This window comes from Pezoporus occidentalis, unplaced genomic scaffold, assembly GCF_034315485.1.
Source record: "Pezoporus occidentalis ecotype Australia unplaced genomic scaffold, CSIRO_AGI_Poc_V1 ctg38, whole genome shotgun sequence".
NCBI classification, from domain to species: Eukaryota; Metazoa; Chordata; class Aves; order Psittaciformes; family Psittacidae; genus Pezoporus; species Pezoporus occidentalis.
The window spans coordinates 1,452,701-1,472,686 of NW_026915702.1; the positions used below are offsets into that span (position 1 = coordinate 1,452,701).

The 19,986-nt window shown below is 42.2% G+C and overlaps 2 protein-coding genes across 5 annotated transcripts in view; one reads left to right on the forward strand and one right to left on the reverse strand.

Moving 5' to 3' along the window:
* The window catches only part of ELAPOR2 (endosome-lysosome associated apoptosis and autophagy regulator family member 2), a 100,207-nt gene extending 97,915 nt beyond the window's left edge, over positions 1–2,292 (forward strand). Inside the window, exon 22 of the mRNA XM_062631899.1 lies at positions 218–2,292. Within this exon, the coding sequence (XP_062487883.1) occupies positions 218–277 (60 nt within the window). The 3' untranslated portion in view covers positions 278–2,292. The remainder of the gene's footprint in view (positions 1–217) is intronic.
* Positions 2,293–10,721: 8,429 nt separating this feature from the next.
* GRM3 (glutamate metabotropic receptor 3) overlaps positions 10,722–19,986 on the reverse strand; it is a 105,374-nt gene continuing 96,109 nt past the window's right edge. For all 4 annotated transcript variants that reach the window (XM_062631941.1, XM_062631944.1, XM_062631943.1 and 1 more), the window contains 2 exons: positions 16,767–16,941; positions 10,722–11,268 (listed from right to left, as the gene is read on the reverse strand). In XM_062631941.1, the coding sequence (XP_062487925.1) occupies positions 11,195–11,268; positions 16,767–16,941 (249 nt within the window). In that variant the 3' untranslated portion in view covers positions 10,722–11,194. The remainder of the gene's footprint in view (positions 11,269–16,766; positions 16,942–19,986) is intronic.

A 19,986-nucleotide genomic window follows, 5' to 3' on the forward strand; every position in this document is an offset into this window, starting at 1 on the left:
TTTAATTACTTATGCAAATTCTTACAGAATTAGTAGTGTTATTAAATAACAAAGAATCAAACTGTTAACTTAATGACCAGGGCAGAAATATACCAAAGTGTTTGGCAAAGGCTGCTCTGGAGATATTAAGAGAAGGAATGACTACAGTAACTGTTGGATGTGATTGGATGTGAATTTGAGGAATCCCACTTGATGAGAAATGTCTTTTCCATTGCAGGAGAAGGAAGATCATTTTGAATCCGTTCAGCTGAAATCTTCAAGGTCCCAGAATATATGAAGAATTAATGCTGCCTTCAAAGAAACAAACCTAATTTCTATTTTTACAGGACCATATTTTAAACATATTCTGACACACATTGTAGTGGTGATCTTGGTGAGAAATGCTTGGCCGTTTAGGTGGAAAGAAGACAGGAAGCAAACCAGAAAATTGGATTGCCTTACCATGTGATCAAGTACCTTGCCAAAAAAGAAAGCAGATGCTTGGATTCCATACTGGGAATGAAATTCAACTCAGGAAGAGATATACATACTGCAAATAACATGCGTTTTTTGCATTCACCTGGGCATTGCTCAGACATGCCATATGATTTGTAGGTACCTTCCATTTCCTATCACTCCTTCTACACATATTCATAAGACACGATTTTCAGAGAGGCCTGAAACCTCCTGCAGAGGTAATGTATTGTCCTTTAGTAACATAACTGTGAGTCTCTCTTAAAATCAGAATTGTGAATGGTACTCAGAACGAGCATCAGGTGGGTTTTGAACTTTGGAAAGTACTTTTGATTTTAGCACTTTGGAGAGCTGGATGGTCTATATTGGCCTCAAATACAAGAGGCATGGTGTTGCACCTGCAAGTTGAACCCGTTCTGATGCCTAAGTCATGGCCATCAGGGTTAGGGTAAAACCTGGTGCTGTTAGATTTAAATGTACTAATTGTTATAGTATGAATTGTAGTTCTGGTCCCATGAGTTTATAGGCAGAAGCAGGCTCAAACTCTATAAAGAAGTAAAGCGATACCTACAGTGCAAATTGCACTTGCTCCTCTCTATGGAAGCTTGTCCTTTCAAGAGAGGTCATTGGCAGTTTCAGTACTTTCCCGTGGGCTGCCAATGTGTTGCTCACCTTTCCCTGTGTTGCAAACCAATGAAGCCTGAACTCTGGAGTTAAGACAGGAATCTCTAATTCTGGAAATCAGGGATCAGCTTTGTCAGATGGGAGGCTTACTAGAAACACTCAGCCACCTTTATTCCGGGACTGATGAGGACAGATGCCCAGCAGAGCTGAGTGTGGGTTAGGTAATTGCGCAGGTCAGCATCTAAATGCTTTCTGCTGTTGAAGCAAGTACCTACTTTGGAAGAAGGGCACAAAATGATGCCTAGAAAAGCTGAAGCTAGGTAGATGTTTTCATAAAATCAGCCACATTGTAAGCATGAGATCTTCATAATATCCACTGTAATAATTTCCTGAAATTCCCATTGAGGTTGAACTCAAAGGAATCTGAAACTTAGGCAAAAAATACTTGAGTAAAATTATGCAAGACTTGTATACAGCCAGGAGAAAATGTGCAACGGGTCTTGTATTGACCTCTGGTCAGACTCACATTTCCATTATAGCAAAATGATGTGAATTATGGAATGCATCAAAACCAGAAAAGACACATAGGCAGAAGTGGTCTTTTTACTCTACGGAATATAGATTTTTGATTTTATATGACTGAGCTAGTTCTATCAATAAAAGAGGGCCCACTTTTAAATAAAATTTAAATTAAACTGATTTTTCTGCACTCTAAATATAATACTGTAGATGTGGACAAAAAAATTATGAAGTTTAGATTTTTTTTTTCTTTTTTCCTTAGGGAAAATTCAGCTCAATTATTTTGTATCTCCACTCAAAGAGCACAGGTTTTACTCTTTTGATGGGAGATACTTCAGGCATCTTAATTGAAGTGGTGTACATTTTTTGTTGTTCTTGAAAAGGCACTTCACTTTCCCAAGAAAAATTTTTATGGGGTATTGTTGAATGTATATTAAATACACATTCCTTTTTGTATATTTTGTACCATTGCACACTTATTATTGTACATTGTATTTGTTGTCATGATGTCATTTATATATGGTTGTCAAAGATGATATGCTCACAGAGTTAATGGTTGTGGCTTTGGGATGTCACATCTTGGATCTTTTATGAAGAGGGGTTTTATGTTGTTGATTTTTATTCAACTAGTGTGCTGTAGCATCAAAGATATATATCTGATGGGCATTCATAAAATAAAGTGAGAATATATTTGAAGCTGTGGACTTGAGCTATTTGGTGGAACTGCAACATTTCCTTAAATATTGCAGCATTTCACTCCCATCAAATTATGCTTTATTTTTTTCCTTCTCTCTCTGTACTTTTTCCAAGCCATGGTTACAGTTGATTCTCCAAAACATCATTTCTTCTCTCATCACGGAGCCCATATCTCTGTAATGTCAAAATGCCTTAATGTTTATGAACTCCTCTATTTAATTTGATTTAATACCACAGAGGGTTTGTTTGGTTCCCTTCTCTTTCCCTCTTATTTTCCAAATAAAGTAGAGAGTGGAAGTTTTTTGTCAGCTCTGACACTTTGCTCCATGACCCTTCTCAGCTCTGCTTCCAAATGGTTTGCTGTGTTACTGTTGACAATTCTTCCATGCAATCTAATAGCGTCTGTGGTGCAGTGCTAACATTGTGGATACAAACCAGTATGTAGACATTATTTAGCTCAAAATAAGAAAATTGCATTTTCCAGCAATTAAGCAAGTTTAAACTGGCATATTTTAGCTGAAATCTGCTATTATTTTCTTTCTGTTAAAGATATAGCAGAGAGAGGAAGTTTCCATTTTCTCATAAGAGGCAAATTTTGGAAGCCTTTAACATTTCATTTAGAAATCAGCTGTCTGTGACCTCCAGTACTCTGCTAAAATATACTTAGAGCAACCTCCCCGTTTTCTCCCACACAGAATCACATCAGAAACTGTTATTTGATGCCATAAAACAATGTGAATCAGTCTGTTATGTGTTCACTTGATTAAACAGAATGCATTTTATTGCTACATTTGCATGCTTTTCTTTGAAATCTGGAGTCAAGCAACTGAATCTCTTGGAGGATTAAGCACATTTTAGTAGTGTCTCTGTATAAATTAGCTGCAAATTAGCAGAATATTATTGTCTCATCTTTGACAGTGCTTTCTGGGGGGAATGTGCAAAGGATGTATTCTATCTTCACAGTATCACAGTATGCCAGAGATTGGAAGGGACCTCAAAAGATCATCTAGTCCAATCCCTCTGCCGGAGCAGGAACACCTAGATAATGTTACACAGGAATGTGTCCAGGCGGGTTTTGAATGTCTCCAGGGAAGGAGACTCCACAACCTCCCTGGGCAGCCTTTCCAGTGTTCCGTCACCCTCACTGAGAAGAAGTTTCTTCTCAAGTTTAAGTGGAACCTCTTGTGTTCCAGTTTGTACCCATTACCCCTTGTCCTATCATTGTTTGCCACGGAGTAGAGCCTGGCTCCATCCTCGTGACACTCCCCCTTTATATATTTATACACACTTATAAGGTCACCCCTCAGTCTCCTCTTCTCCAAACTATAGAGACCCAGCTCCCTCAGTCTTCCCTCGTAAGGGAGATGCTCCACTCCCTTAATCATCTTCGTTGCCCTGCGCTGGACTCTCTCCAGCAGCTCCCTGTCCTTCTTGAACTGAGGGGCCCAGAACTGGACACAATATTCCAGATGGGGTCTCACCAGGGCAGAGTAGAGGGGAAGGAGGACCTCTCTCGATCTACTAACCACTGCCCTTCTAATACACCCCAGGATGCCATTGGCCTTCTTGGCCACAAGGGCACAGTGTTGGCTCATGGTCATCCTGCCGTCCACTAGGACCCCCAGGTCCCTCTCCCCTACACTGCTCTCTAACAGGTCGTTCCCCAACCTATACTGGAACCTGGGGTTGTTCCTGCCCAGATGCAGGACTCTACACTTTCCCTTGTTATATCTCATCAAGTTATTCCCTGCCCAACGATCCAGCCTGTCCAGGTCTTGCTGGATGGCAGCACAGCCTTCTGGCGTGTCAGCCACTCCTCCCAGCTTAGTGTCATCAGCAAACTTGCTGATAGTACACTCAATTGCCTCATCTAAATCGTTGATGAATATATTAAATAATACTGGTCCCTGTACTGACCCTTGAGGCACTCCACTAGTTACAGGCCTCCAACTAGACTCAGCCCCATAGACTACAACTCTCTGGCTTCTCTCCTTCAGCCAGTTCACAGTCCACCTCACTACCTGATCATCCAGACCACACTTCCTCAATTTAGCCGTGAGGATGCTGTGGGAGACTGTGTCAAATGCTTTGCTGAAGTCAAGGTAGACCACATCCACCGCTCTGCCATCATCCATCCACCGTGTTATTTCCTCATAAAAGGCTAAGAGATTGGTCAAGCATGATTTCCCCTTGGTGAAGCCATGTTGACTGCCCCTCATAACCCTCTTATCCTTGATATGCCTTAAGATGGCACCAAGGATAAGGTGTTCCATCACTTTCCCAGGGATGGAGGTGAGGCTGACCGGTCTATAGTTACCCGGGTCCTCCTTCTTGCCCTTTTTGAAGACTGGAGTGACATTTGCTTTCCTCCAGTCCTCAGGCACCTCTCCCGTTTCCCAAGACTTGGTAAAGATGATGGAGAGTGGTCTAGCAATGACTCCTGCCAGTTCCCTCAGCACTCGCGGGTGCATCCCATCTGGACCCATGGATTTATGGATGTCCAGATTGCTCAAGTGGTCTCTAACCCATTCCTCATTGACTAAGGCAAACCGCTCCATTGACCTGACTTCATCTGAGGTCTCAGGGGTACAGGGCTCTTCAGGACTGCCTGCAGCAGAGTAGAGAGAGACAAAGGCGTTCAGTAACTCTGCCATCTCTGTATCTTCTGTCACCAGGGCACCCATCCCGTTCATCAGTGGGCCTACATTGCCTCTGGTGTTAATTTTATCTGCCATGTATTTGAAAAAGCTCTTTCTGCTGTCCTTGACCCCTCTCACCAGATTTAATTCTAAGGAGGCCTTAGTCCTCCTAGCTGCCTTCCTACATCCTCTAGCAGCAGCCTTATATTCCTCCCAAGTGGCCAGCCCCTCCTTCCATGACCTGTAAACTCTCCTCTTCCACTTGAGCATACCCAGCAATTCCCTATTTAGCCACGCAGGTCTCTTGGCCCTCTTCCTTGACTTTCTACGTGTCGGGATGCTCCGATCTTGAGCTCGGAAAAAGCAATCCTTGAACGCCAACCAACTATCTTGGGCCCCTTTACCTTCAAGCAGCCTTGCCCATGGGATTTCCCCTAGCAATTGCTTGAAAAGGCCAAAGTTTGCCCTGCTAAAGTCCAGGGTTGCAATTCTACTTGCTATTCTACTAGTCCTACCACACAAGATCCTGAATTCCACCATCTCGTGGTCGCTGCAACCAAGGCAGCCCTCAACCCTTACTGCTTCAACCAGATCCTCCTTGTTAGTGAGGATGAGATCCAGCAGCGCTCCTCTCCTGGTCGGCTCATCCACCATTTGCAGGAGGAAGTTATCATCCACACACTGGAGGAACCTCCTGGACTGGGCTGCCGAGTGGTCCTTCCAGCAAACATCAGGGAAGTTAAAATCCCCCACGACAACCACAGCCTGTGACTGTGAGGCCGCTCTCAGCTGCCTGTAGAAGGCCTCGTCAACTTCCTCACCCTGATCCGGTGGTCTGTAACAGACACCCACAACAGTATCCCCCCTGCCAGCCTGCCCCTTAATTCTCACCCACAGACTCTCAACTCGCTCGTCATCTGTCCCTGGACAGGACTCGGTGCATTGTAGCTGCTCCCGCACATAAAGAGCAACCCCACCACCCCTCCTGGCTGGCCTGTCTTTCCTGAAAAGGACATAGCCCTCCATGACTGTATTCCAGTCATGTGAGCTGTCCCACCAAGTCTCTGTAATTGCCACCAGATCATAGTCTCCTGACTTAACACAGGTTTCCAACTCCTCCTGCTTATTTCCCATGCTGCGCGCATTGGTGTACAGACATTCCAGGGAGCGAGCTGAGCACACCAATTTCACCCTAGGATTATAGGAGGCCTCCCAGTCTTCATCAGTTCTGGAGTGCTGGTTATGTTGTTTGATATTCTTAGTACATACCAGGATTGATTAGGAGTCTAGGTTTTGAAGAAAATTAAGTGTCTTAGAGCCACAATGGGAAGTTACTGAGTAGCTTCAAGGATCTGCCATCTTTGCTCAAAGAAAGGATTTGACTATTTGCTCTTGAAAAAGGGGGCTCTGGGACTCCTTATCAGTAAAGGGGAAAGTTTTCAGGTTTTGGTTTATCTGTCCTGCCAGAGCCAGTAGTACCCATAAAATTGAGACACTTAATTATAATTACACAAGGTAGCAGCAGATGTTGCCATTTAGGAGCCAGTGGCTGTTGATTCGTCTCCAGCAGTGACTGGCCATCACAAATGCTTCAGTGTAAGCGTAAAAGCAGTTACAATGGGTGCTGGCATGCCAGTGGGGATGGCATTTCTTCCTAAACAAGGAATGCTGCCTGTTGGACCACATCATGAAGCATAGAGGCCTTAAATAGATGTTATAGGTAATGTAACAGGAAATGACAACCTCAAGAAAAATCTTGGGAAGTTCTGCTTATCTTTGGTGGTGTTCTCTGTTAGTCTTTCTCCTTGTATAAATTTTTTAACTGAATGCCCTTGGTTTTATCTCTTGCTGCTTTTGAATGGTTATGAACTGCACTTCTTTGTGTGTGGGGAGATAGGAATGGACATAAATGAGGTCAGGCTCATCCTAAAAACTTTGTGTGTGCAACAAAGTATGTTGACATTCCCAGTCACCCTGTTGCATGCACCGGCACTGAATACATGCAGCAGGAATGAGGGAGACCTCAGAATTGAGTTGATCATAAGCTGCCACTGTGTTTTGGTTCTTTCTGTGGATGTATAGAGTTGGACCTCTAAGAGTACTCTATGGAAGCGTACTCTAAGGTCCCACATACTGTAAGGCTGGTGCTCTAAAAACACCTAAAAACTAAAGTGAAGTTGTGTGAATGTGTGTTTGCCTGAATAAAAACACAAGCGTCACCTCTGAGAGCTTTGGTGTTATACACAGCCCATTCCCATCCTTGCCTCCTTCTATACTTTAGATTACAACATACTAGTATTCATTCTCTTTATGGGTAATATGCTCTGTTTTCCAGCTAGTGGAGGGCAGTGCAGTTATCTGGCTTGCCACTGCTGACTCTAAAGGAGAGGTTGGTGTGTGTAGGGAAATAGCACTGCTGGGGCGAGAGAAACCCCTTCCCGACCCTGTCATTTCCTTAAAGGTAAATGAGAGAAGATTGGTGCTCCAGGTCTCCCCTCAGCCTTTGCTTCCTACCCATCCCCTTCCTATCACAAAACCAGCCCAGCTTGGCCTTGGCCTCTCCTTCTTGTAGTGACAAATCTCAGCTTTGTCTGTGTTGCTGAGGATGTTTGAGGTGGCTCTGGATAAATAGCTTCTGCCTTCATCTTGCAGATTGTAAGCATTAATGAGTAGGCAGTGACATTATGGACATCGGACTGTGGTGATGAGTTAAGGGTTTGGTTTTGGTCTCCCTTAGTCTAAGTGTACAAACTGGGTGAAGGATTGCGGTGGAAACCTCTTTCACCAGAGCTGAGCTTATCTGAGCCAGGGCATTTTGGACATTTTATGATGATTTGGGGGATTTGTTTTGTTCAGGTAGAGCATATTTTTTTTTCTTTAATAGGTTTTGATAATTTTTCAATTTGAAAAGAAAATTCCTTTTTAAATTTTTTCGGTCTGTGACTGGAACCAGTTGTGTTCAATTAATTCAGGAAAAACAATGGCTTGAAAACAAAATAAAATGTTTTCTTTTACCACAGTAGATTTTGGTTTGCATTTCAAATTTCACTCTAGACTTAGAAATACATCTCCTACAAAGAGAAAAGAAGCAAATCAAGAACAAAGACAAAAAAAACCCAAAGCTTGTTTACTGCATATTGACCTGCAGTTGTTTCTTTGCGTCTTATTTTTCTGCTCAGCCACTATGGTTTGTGTCAGAGAGCTGAGGTACTCTGTATGGCTTCTGAATGAAAAACTGAACTGAGGCACTGCAGAAGCTGGATCACACCTTGCTCTCATCCCAGCGTTTCCCCCTGGCTCACTGCATGCAGGGCTCAGAGCAGTGTGATAACTCTGCTTCCTCCTTACAGACAAGGTACTTAGGGCTCCCCTCCACCATGCAAGGAGCAGTGACAGGACTCATTGTGCTTTGAGGTGAGTTACTCAAGTCTTTATATATGATGAGAGCAATAAAGAGACCAAAAGAGGTTTCTGCTTTAAAGCCAAGTTTTGCACAAATGGGAACAAAACCTTGAAACTAAAATGATGATGTGAGACAACAGCAAAATATACACATCGGTATGGTGTGCAAAGCCTCTGCCAGAACCTTGACATTTTTGGGTTTTGTTTTGCTGTGTTTTGAAACTGGATTACTTGGATCATCATGCAATACCAGATAATGTGCATCCCTGCACATCCAATGGAAAGAAGTGAAAAGCTTTCAAGACAAAACCAAGTAAAGTGTAAGAATGTTGGGAACATTCAATTGGGCTGGAACTCCAGAGCTCCATGTGGGTTCTGGTGTTGTGAGGGGTTTTATTTTGCATGAAAACCCCACATGTAAGTGGCTTCCAAACCACCCAAGTATTTATAACCTGCTTATACACGGGCATCGGCTCATTTTCTCAATAGTGCTATCGAATTGAATGAAAACTCCAGGACAGTAACATCCTCACCTGCTATATATTAGCTTCTGTGGTGCCAATTTAGACTCTAAGGTTGGAATTCATCTGACACAATGCCTTTTTTTTCAGTGCAAACTTTATGATCTGAGCAAGCTGTGCTGGCCTTTACTTGGAGAGTTTCTTCTCAGCCTAAAGTAGCAGTCTGAGGTCAGCCACTTCCTTCCACTGAGTACAAAGGGAGAAGGAGTTCACGAACTCGTGTAGCTATTTCTACTGTAGACAATGACTGTTAGGTGAGGTGGATTTGACCCTGATTGTTGTTTTCCATAAAAATTGAGATGAAATTCTCATAACCTTAGGCATCTTTAAGAGCTCTGTAAAGATCATGTGAATTATGTAGGGACATCAGCATTATGGTCAGCTTTCCAACCTTTTGCCATACAGTGAACAGCCTCTCAATCCACAAAAGAGCACAGCAAATTCAAATGCCTGTAGCTGCCCAATCTGAGATTTAAGGGGTCTTAATTCAGACAGCAAGACTCCCAAGCTGTCAAAACTTGACCCTTGTGCCCTGCACCAAGGTGGGAACAAGCCTGAAACATGAGGCACTCTCCTTGTGGAGAGAAAGCAGCAGAGCCCTGCATGTAATATGGGCTGAGCAATGTCTATTTTGGGGAAAGTCACAGGGATTTCTGTACTAGACATTTCCATGATGCCGACTCTCAAATGGCTGCCTGTGTAGCCAGTCGCAGAAGTGCTGACATCAAGAGATCTTTGCTGGAGGACCTATGGGTGTCCAGAAAAATTAGACATCTATCTGTGAGCAGGAATTTTAAGAACCCACACCTCTGAGTTTTGCAAAGTCACAGCTACTTCCCTTCGCCAGCTCAGCTCTAAGGACTTGCACCTTTCCAGAGACATGTAGAAACATCTGCAAGTGCAGGAGAACTGAGCTCCAGAGAATTTGTACATCCAACAGTATGTATGGATGTACCTGCAGTGTCTGACTTTCAGGCCCCAGTGGTGTTGCCTTTGAACGCAATGAGAATTTGCTATTGACCTCAGCTGAAATGAGATCAACGGGAACAAGCTCTTAGGTAAATATGCCCAGACACATTAATCAGAGGTGTGTTTGTTTCCTTAATGACTTTCTGGACCCAGCAGAAGGGATGATTTCAGATTGTTTCAGTAGAGTGAGGGAAGCTGTAAGAATTCAGTTACAAAAGCCAGACTTTAAAGGTATTTTGCAGTTGTTTAAGTAGCTGGTATGTGTGTCTTGAATTGTTTGGTTTGAATGCAAAGGTCACCCCAGAGATGTGTGTAAATGCCTCCTGGATTTCTTTTCCTTTTGACTTCTTTTGGTCTCTGTTTCTAAGTGCTCCAATTACCTTTCACAGCACCATTGATGCAGACAAACTGAACAGCTTTGTTTTGGCTGGAGGTCTAAAACAGTCTCAGGTAATTTTCTGACAGATTTTTTTCCGTCACTTTGCTAACCTAATCTAAAACCTCTTTGTTTTTTATATGATACCAATCTACTGTGTGCATGACAGCATTAAGTCATGACAAATCAGTGAAACGGCGATCAAAAACGTTTAGCCAGTATCTCACTGAGATGCAATTAGACATTTTCACTTCTGAAAATTACCCCACATTTTAATAACAAAATGAACACTTAAGGTGTTTAATAGTGTACATTTTTCTTAAGGAGAAGGAATTTATACCCTGACAAAGCATTCATTGTAAGAACATACGTGATACGGATTTAGTAACATAGGCATGGACCCATACACAGACATGTGTGTACCCATGCTAGTACTGCATATGTTTTCTCTCTTTTTCCTGTCCTGGTGTCTACAGAAAGGCAATAACCTTGAGAGAGGAAGAAACAAAAATGAAACCATGCTGAAAAACTTTTATCTTTTTATTATTGGTGCTTTTACATTAATACTGCTGTTTTGTGCTGAGAAAACCAATCTGTTACACGTAAGGTAACTGTAATATACAACATAGAAATGCAGTCTAAGTTAATTACAACAAGGAGCTACAAAAAAATTTTGTAGGAAAGAAGTCACCTAACATTGCAACTGTGCTTGCAACAAATCACTCCCTTACTGTAGGACTATGCACATTGTGAACCATGGTTATTTACATGTCCCTTATGACCGTTAACAACAGAAAGGCTAAAATCAGTCTAAAAAGTTCCAGAACATCACTATATACTGTACAATCCTCAAAAATAATTTATTACACTGTTTCTAAAAAAGGTACTAATTTTGTTTTGATTTCTTCTGTTTTCTGGTGTTTTCCAAAGTGCACAACATGTGCAAAATTTTGCCTAACAGTCTAAAACCTCAAGAACTGAACCGCAAGTCACAATCACAGAGATGAAGTGGTGGAGTCCAGAACTTCCCTTCCATTGCAGACAGTCGGTACGTACATACTAGCAGATGCTGAAAGAGAAAGAGAGGGGAAAATCAGCTAACTTCAGGACAGCAATAAATTACAAGACATAGGGTAAGAACCTATGTTGCTTTGGAGCATCTCACCCAATTTAACCAAGACGATAGTGTCAGCAGTGGAGCTGCTGGAGGTACAAGACAGTTCAGCATCCTCTGGAGGAACCTGATTTCTCTTTCCTGACCACTGAGAGCCCTTTGGGTGACTAAGCTTCTCCAAGAAGTGTCTGAATTGAATATATGAATTTTCATTTGATGATACTGCACCGCTGGGTCTCACTTTGTAGCACTTTGCATGGTAGTGTGTACTAACATAGCTAAAGCGGTGCTGAGGTATCCCTGTAGAGTAAAGTGAACTTCTGGATTTTTTGTTTTATTAACAACAAATGCTAAGGTCTGATCCTTTGCGCTTTCCTGTAGCTGCAGTGGACATTTCTGAAATAAAATGTATGTATTTTTACATCCAGGAGAGGATCTGCCTCTGCATATTAGTACTGTGTGTTAATCTAATTTTTAATTTAGAATACAAGAATTATAAATCCATGTTAGATGAAGTGAAGAGATTTTTGAATAACTGGATTTGAAAGCGAGATTATTGCTCACCTGATCCCAGAATATTTTCTGGCCACAACATCCTCCATTTCTAGGATCTCTGGATCAGGACTCAATGCGCATCCAGATGTGAGGCCCAGATTCTGATATCCTTGTCTACATTGCCTAATATTTTATACCACAGGTTATCACAGCTTCAGGGATACAGCAATTGAAGCTGAGTATCAGAATCTGTTCCTAAATGTATTTGTATTTTGACCGAAGGGTATATTACCATACTGCTAGAACCTTGTGGACTTTAATTTAAAAGGGAGTTGGTTTGTCCATCTTTGTTAAAATTATCCACTAAGCATCAAGAATGTATTTTCAGATACTCTGTGACATCTCTGCTCATGGCACCATAAAGCTGTTTTTTGAAAGATACATTAGGTTAATGATAACAGTGACCCAGAGAAATGTGATGCCTTCATCAAAGAAAACACCCAGCAAGCACTGACTTGGTAAACTCAATCATCCAGTGTAAAAAGCAATTTATGCAGCTGACAAGGGCATGCTCAGTCTTCCAAAAGTGGCTACGCTCTCAGTTGCAGACTGGTTCTTTAAAGATGCTCAGCATCATTTTTAGAACAAAGCATTATTTCTTCAAATCAGCAACTATTTCTAATTCTTTCGTTGACTGAATAAATATTTAATGGAAAACAGAACTGCTTTAACAAAAGGAATATAGAGGCACCTATTGGACTAACCTACTACTCATAGGGCAGGACATATTCCTGATAATAGGAGAGCTAAGAATGTATCAGGTTGATACAGATTGATCTCTCACAACCTGGACATGTATTCTGAGTCACATACCTGAAAGCACTCCTTGTAGGTAAAAGGTCACAGGGCATCTATGATTTTGTGAAAATGAACTATCAGATTTTTTATTCAGTTTTTAATTGGCTATAATATGGCAACATATTGATGTGTGCCATATTATATAATTTTTATTATTGTTCATAGTTTGATTTCTACTTATTGTTGACAAATAGAAAAATCATTGTTACTTAGGAAACCTGATTCAAATCCCGGTTCTGCTGCAGTGTGACTACAGGCAAAGGCATTTTGTTTCTGTGAACATCAGTCACCCACCCACAATTTTTTAGCTTCAGGGTTTTTTTGAAGTTCAACACATTGAAAAGCAGGAATAGCTCAAATACTGCCATAGACTGGGTCAGGAGGGTGCTCAAGCTGGACAGAGAAGTATGGTGATAGGGGAGGAGCGAGTGGCCTTGGCTTTTGAATTCCCAGCCTTCCTTCACAGCACGCATCTCTCTTGTAGTGCAGAGAGACAGTTAACTCTGCTGTGTGGAGTAAAATGTTCACACTGAGTGTCCAGCTCTCCCTGAGACAGTACAAATCATAGAATCATAGAATAGTTAGGGTTGGAAAGGATGTCAAGATTCTGAGTTTCATATTGTGTCTTATAGCAACAGCCAAGGGGTTTCCTGAAATACTGCTGTATCTGCTAGAGACACTTCACGTCAATTTTGCCTTGTGTTGAGGCCAACGACAAATGTGTGACATGACCAGAAGTCTTGATTTGGCTGGAATTCATTCTTCTGATCTCTTCTTTCCCGGCTATCTCTCATTTTGATTAGATAATCCAAGGCAAAGAAACAGAGGTAAAATGCAAGAGCCCAGCATTGCCATGGGCACCTTGCATCATGCCTACATAGTCAGGAACAGGCAAATTCAAACCCACTGTGTGCCACTTCTCTACTTGTGCTCACAGTCCAACAACTGTGAGATAATCATGTATAAAAGCCATGTATCAGGGCTAGTTTGGAACAAGGGCTGGGAAAATAAATTTTGAGAGACAAAATTTACCATTCTGACTACAACAGAAGATTCTGTTCTTTTTCTGACCCCTGGAGGAGCTCAAATCTATGTGCAACTGTCCATGTGGATTTAACTTGGATGAATGACATCTTTTGGAGGTAAAACTCAGCCTGAATCATGTATGTGCTTAAATCAGTACTGAACTCTCTGGGAAGTTTTATGAGTGCTGACCTCCTACCTTATGGAAATACCTCTGCCAAGCCCATAAAACAGGCCAGAGGAAAACTGGGGAACATCCCAGTGGGGGAAACTCTGCAGGGGAACTAGAACTCATGCAGCACTCCTCCAAACATGAATTTTCAGATTCAAATTAATGTGTATGGATGTATACATTTCAAAACATGTCATATACCCAGGTACACATATATTCTGCCTCTCTTCAGCTTAAATCTGTATTCGTTTATAGTCTAGACTTCAGCTGTCAAAATGGTCAAAGCTCAGTGCCTCTAAACCACTTCCTCACTTAGCAGTCAAGTATTCACCTCACTACGTGCTCCTACAGAGCACATAGCAAAGAAGAGGAGCTGTATTCAGATGACTACATGAGGTGCTCAGTTTAGCTCTCATGACTACTACCACACTGCAGCTTATATGGCTGACCACTGACTCAGGCTCCCCTAAGCACTGCTCAGTTTAAGAATGTAGTTGCGATATACACTTAGAGCTAACACGTAACCCTACCCAAGAGCATCATGAGTGTCACTTACCTTTTTTCATAGTGTTTGACCAGTTTTCACTGTTCAAGGAACTGTGTTAAAAACTGCCTATGAATCACTTGCTGTTCATGAACCCACTATGGTCGTGGCATTAATGACTGATGAAGAGGTAATGACAGCCCTAAGATGCACTGGAGGTGGGAATCCATGGAGTTAAGAAACACATTGCCCCTTCAAGCAAATTGGGTACTCCTGTCTTCTGTGACATAATTCTTCTATGAGCAAGAATTAGCTTTTTGGATGTTGCTCTTACCAAAATGCCCTGAAGCTAATTTTGGTCAATTTCATATTAAGCAGTTTCTGAATGATGAAAACACCATCAATACCAAAATAAAAACAAGCTGACAACCCCAGGACTGAGAAGAGGAACATTTAAGGCATGGATTAGAATCGATATGGATGACAACCATTTTTTTGGAGGTTTATAAATGACTAAACAGCTAAGAAAAAGAAAGAAAAAGAAAATTTATTTAAAAGAATTTACAAATAGATGGAATGGAATAAGGAAAAATTTTCCTTCTTAAAAATATTTGCACTCTGATAGACAGTGAATTCCCAGTGTTGTTTTCCCAAATAATCATCCCAGATGGCAACTACAGGGCTTTTTCCACTGTAAGTGGTGGACCTATTAGTCCTACTTCCAGCTCCATGTCTTGCCATGGTTCAGAAAGACCAAGAAAGATGAGCAGCCCTTATGCAGCTAGGTGCAAGCAGTAAAAGACTGCAGCTACCTTTCTAAACAATGAAGTAGCAGAAGATTGTAAGCCTGGATTTTTATGCTTTCTTTAATGTCTTAAAGCTATTCATAAACCTGAAAAAGCAGGCTTTTAATGCAAAAATGTGCACACAGGTTGCCTTTCAGTTGGATGCATGCGTGTACACACACATGTATTATCCAGCTATTATAATAAAACCCCCTTAATTCCAAAATGTAATCCTGTATAAAAGTATCTATAAATAGAAATTGTTTCTAGCTGAGATTATTCCATATTATGAGAGAGCAAAAAAACTTGAAAAGACCACTTGTACAAAATTCATTTGGGATGAAAATAAGCTCATGTGATTTACTGTTTTGTCAAGGGAACAAACTTCTAAAGGCTATTGGGAATCTATTGTTCTTTTGGGGGTGCTCAGCACTCTGGGCACTTAGTGCCATCTGATCTCTCTTGGTTTAAGTTCCCCAAAATATCAAGGAGATTTCAGTTTCTGATGTCTGGGCTGGATGCTGTCCTGACTAGTGAAATGGAGGACGTGTAGAGACACGTGGCTGCTCTGTTGTTAAGGGACCCTGGACATTCATACACAATATAGTTTGGACTGGGAGAGTCAGAGGTAGCTGTGATCCCTTTACCTCCTTATCCCTGACAATGTGATAGACAGCAGGGTCCCAGGTTCCTTCCATGTTCTGTCTGAAATCTGAAGTGCCAAAGGTTTCTGGACAATTTTAAAAGGTAGGTTTTGATACTCAAAAACCTGAGGCCAGGTTAGTGTGAACTCGCTGGCAAGCCTTGCTCTGTGTCCCCCCCTTTCCTCTGTTTCTTAGTCCTTGCATTGTTATAGTTGTAGTATACTTTTTCAATTAGCTTTTCCAGGTCAAACATGCTGTCCACAGAACTCTGAACAAGATGCTGTGTGCTCCCATCCTTGACCAGTTAAGCTTCACAAGGAAAAAGAACAACAAACATACAGGTAACCTATTTCTATTTTTTATCCAAAAAAGGCTCTGAGCAATTCACCCAGAAGAGGAATAACAGCCTCAAAACAGAATCACAGATGTGAATCTGCTTGGGATGAAGAGACTGAAGATGGAGGAAAGGAGGAGCAGAGCAGACGAGCTATTCTTGCAACAGACAACTGATTGCTTCTCATGGCTGTGGCATTTAACAAAAGGTATTGCTCACATTCTGCATACAGGTACAGCTTATGACATTCCTTGCATGCATTTGCTGCAGGCTTGGAGCCTTTCCTTATAATGCAGGCAATAAGAGCCATTGAGAGCATGCTGCATTGTGACCCAGGTCCTGCCAGCGTGTCACTTTGACAGGAATACTCCAGGGCAATCTGTTCCTGTCTCTGCTGCGAGTGACAGCGAGCTACAGGCAGCCTGCTCTGTGCAGGCTGGAGTCCGATCCCCCCGAAAGCTTTGTGTTGACTTCAGTGAGTTTCAGGGCAGGCTCTGAGCCAATTCCCATAGGACAGAGATGGGATTTTCTCTCCAGACACAAGCGGAGTAATGCTTCCACAGGGTGCATAGTTCAGCCTATTCAGGTCTTTCTGTGACTGGTAATAAATCCACCCTGTCTTTATCCAAACCCACATCCTTATAGAAAGGTTACTTACACTGAGAGTAAGTGGTCCCGGTCCCACTGACACTGAATCTGTTGAGATGGAGCCTGTGAGTGACCACATTCTTCTGGGGCTGGAAGAGAATGATGTGCACCTTGGGCGCGAACAAGCAGCCCAGCACAACAAAGCCGCTCAGACTCACAGAGATGCACATAGTGGTGGTTTGCACCTAGGAGAGAGTGGGTGCAAAGCAGTGTTTCAGTATGAAAGGCTCTGGAATGCAGAATATTAGAAGCATTATTATAGAACAGTAGGAAACACAGGCCCTGGGGGTTTGCACTGGGACAGGCTGGTCTGAACATCTGGCTCATCCTTATCTTCTGCAACCCTAGGATCATATGAGTGAGGTGCATGGTGCTGACGGTGCTCATGTCTCTGCATAGCAATGCAAGATTGACTGTGTTCTCCCTCATTTTAGTACAGAAAGGATGGTTTTGCTCTCTTTCTCTCATGTCTCATGTCCTTGATTTCTAAATTGATCAAGAAATCCTCTGCAGCGCCTATCTGAGCAAAAACATTCTGGCTGCAGTGGAAACCAGCTTGCACGTATAGTGTTTTATGTGGGTTTACATTTGATGTCTCATGCAAAGTATCCATTTAAAAACAAATTTAGTCTCCAGGCTCAATCCTAATCAGAGAACTTGAACAATTCTTTGCGGGAATATAGATGTGATTTGGAATAAGAACTGGTGACGTTTGTCAGACTGGGTCCTAAAGATGCCCTGACTTTGAACAGATGTTTCTTGGGCTCAGAAATGAATTGTTTGTAAGGCTACAGGGCTTTTAGAGTAGTTCCCATGGGGCATTTGTCAGTAACTTTGCTAGCACTATCTTTCTTCCTTACTGTTCAATGGTATAACTAGGTGCCATTTTACTGACTCTTTTTCAGTTTATATTCTTTTCTTCCAAGCAGATTCCTTAATTAAGATGTTGAATTAAACTGCTTTTAAACTCTGCACCTTGATGTGAATGATTATATATCCATGGCTCATTTTTCCTTAGTTACAATCCTGCAGTCCTTGGAGATTATCCTTTTTCCATGGGAATGCTTCTCCTACCTCCTTGTCAGAAGTAATTGTGCAAAATGAAAAGTAGAGTAGGAAATGGACTTTGTTGGTTTATATATATATTGAGTACCAAGTGCTTTGTCAGCAGTGAGTGTAATTAATGTGGTCATATAATAATCACTCTTTACGCAAGGTAGATGTGACAAGCACTATGAAAAGGTACTCAGGTTTCAGAGGGTGAGTGAACATGGAAAACCCTACAGGGAAAACACAAGAAAGGAACACCTTATGCTTCCAGCTGCATGTTCTCCACCACTCCTCTGCATTTTGCCCGCAGGCTCTGCAGCAATCTGTGTTAGGTATTGAACTGGACACTCTACAGGTACAAGACTGGCAGTTCTCTTACAAAGCAAGAATAAATGAAGGTAGTAGTTTCTAGGTAGGTTCTCTTCACCAGCAAATTCTTCCTCCCCATTCTGCTCTGTTGGGGTGCATGTTGCATGAAGCAGCTCAGCTGTGCTGACATAATTATACACTCAATCAACGAAATGATTTGGGTTAAAAAATAGCCCCATCCCACAGGGTTCCTTTTAACCCAGGTCACTTCAGTGGTTCAATGTGTAACCTGGCCTCACTGACTTAAGATTTTGTCTAAGGTAATCAAGTTGAAAATTCCCTTAAACATGCTAGATATTTGGACTGCTGTGAATTTATGTCATGTGTGCTTATTCAATCATATCAGGTTCATTGTATCTTTGATTCTGAAACCAGTGTGAATCTTCATGAAAGTCAATGGCAACAGAGAAACCCATCTTTTCCATGATCCCTCCTTCATTTTTTGTCATGCAGCTAAGAGTCAAACACCAAATGCAACAGTTTGCAGAGCAATTTCTGGCCTGTGCTTTGGGCTCCTCTAGATCTTCTGGGACCACTGGAGGACTCCTGGGAACACTTCAAGGAACACCAGGATGCCCTATTATTGCTGGTAGAGGACTGCTGCAGGAGGCTGTGACTTTTAGCAACCTCCTCCAGCTCCTAAGGAGCTCAATCAGCTGTTTTTGACCAGCTTGGAACTGTTGTGTGAGCTGACTCTTGATAAGGTAAGGTTGGCCACTCTTGTTGCAGGTGCTGGGCATCTAATACTTCAGCAGCATGAAGAAATGTGTACAGATGAGGGCTATAAACTTTGCTGAAGGCTGTATTTGTGTGCAGAGCAAGGGCAATGTCACAGGGCATGGTTCCCAGTGCCAGCAAGGGCAACTATCCCTAGCATATCAGAATTATCAGACTAAACTCTTGAGGGAGGATGCAGCTCTGCATCTCTGTGCTTTCAGGAATGCCTAAGGGAGACTGGGAGACTTGTTTTTGCAGGAGATGTGGAGGATTTCTGTTGTCGAGTTAAGGAGCTATGGGAAGAGGTTAGCAGATTTTGAAGCATCAGACACAATGAGAAAAAGGCAGAATGGATCTTTGACACTCTGCAGGTATAAGAGCCTGGTCTGTACTAGAGAAGAACTAATTGGTATTTGTTGAGCTTGGAAATAGAGAGTCCCATAGTGATGAAGGCTGGAAGTGTGTGACTTGTGGCAGCAGGCAGATGGCTCCTGTTTTACTTACAGAGCTGCAGTTACAGCATAGGTCAGTACCTTGGTACTGCACATAAGGTGCAATCCCCTAACACAAGAGGGAGTTGCACTCTGTGTGGGAGAGTAATGCAGTGAATGGAGCTCTGGCTATCAATGGGTCTTGAGCCAGCTGATGTATTATGCATCAGGATTAGAGGGCAAATCTAAGTGAACAGCTCTGTAGTGGGTGTCTGCTGCAGACGATATGATCAGGAAGAAATAGAAGAGGTATTTTTCAGGCAGCTGGAAGAAGTCTCACGTTTGGAGGCCCTCATCTTCCTGGGGCAGTTCAGCTATCCTGATACCTAATGGAGGGACAACACAGCACAGCAGAGGCAATGCAGGAGCACAGTGAGGTCAACTTCCTAAAACAGGGAACTGGGGAACTGATGAAGTGTCCTGTTTTTGTCTTGGATAGAGTTAATTTTCCTTATAGTAGCTGGTATGGTTCTGTGGTTTGGATTTAATGTGAGAATAATGTTGATAATGCACCAATGTTTTAGTTGTTGCTTACACAAAGTCAAGGACTTTTCTCATGACCTGCCAGCAAGGAGGCTGTGGGTGCACAAGAGGCTGAGAAAG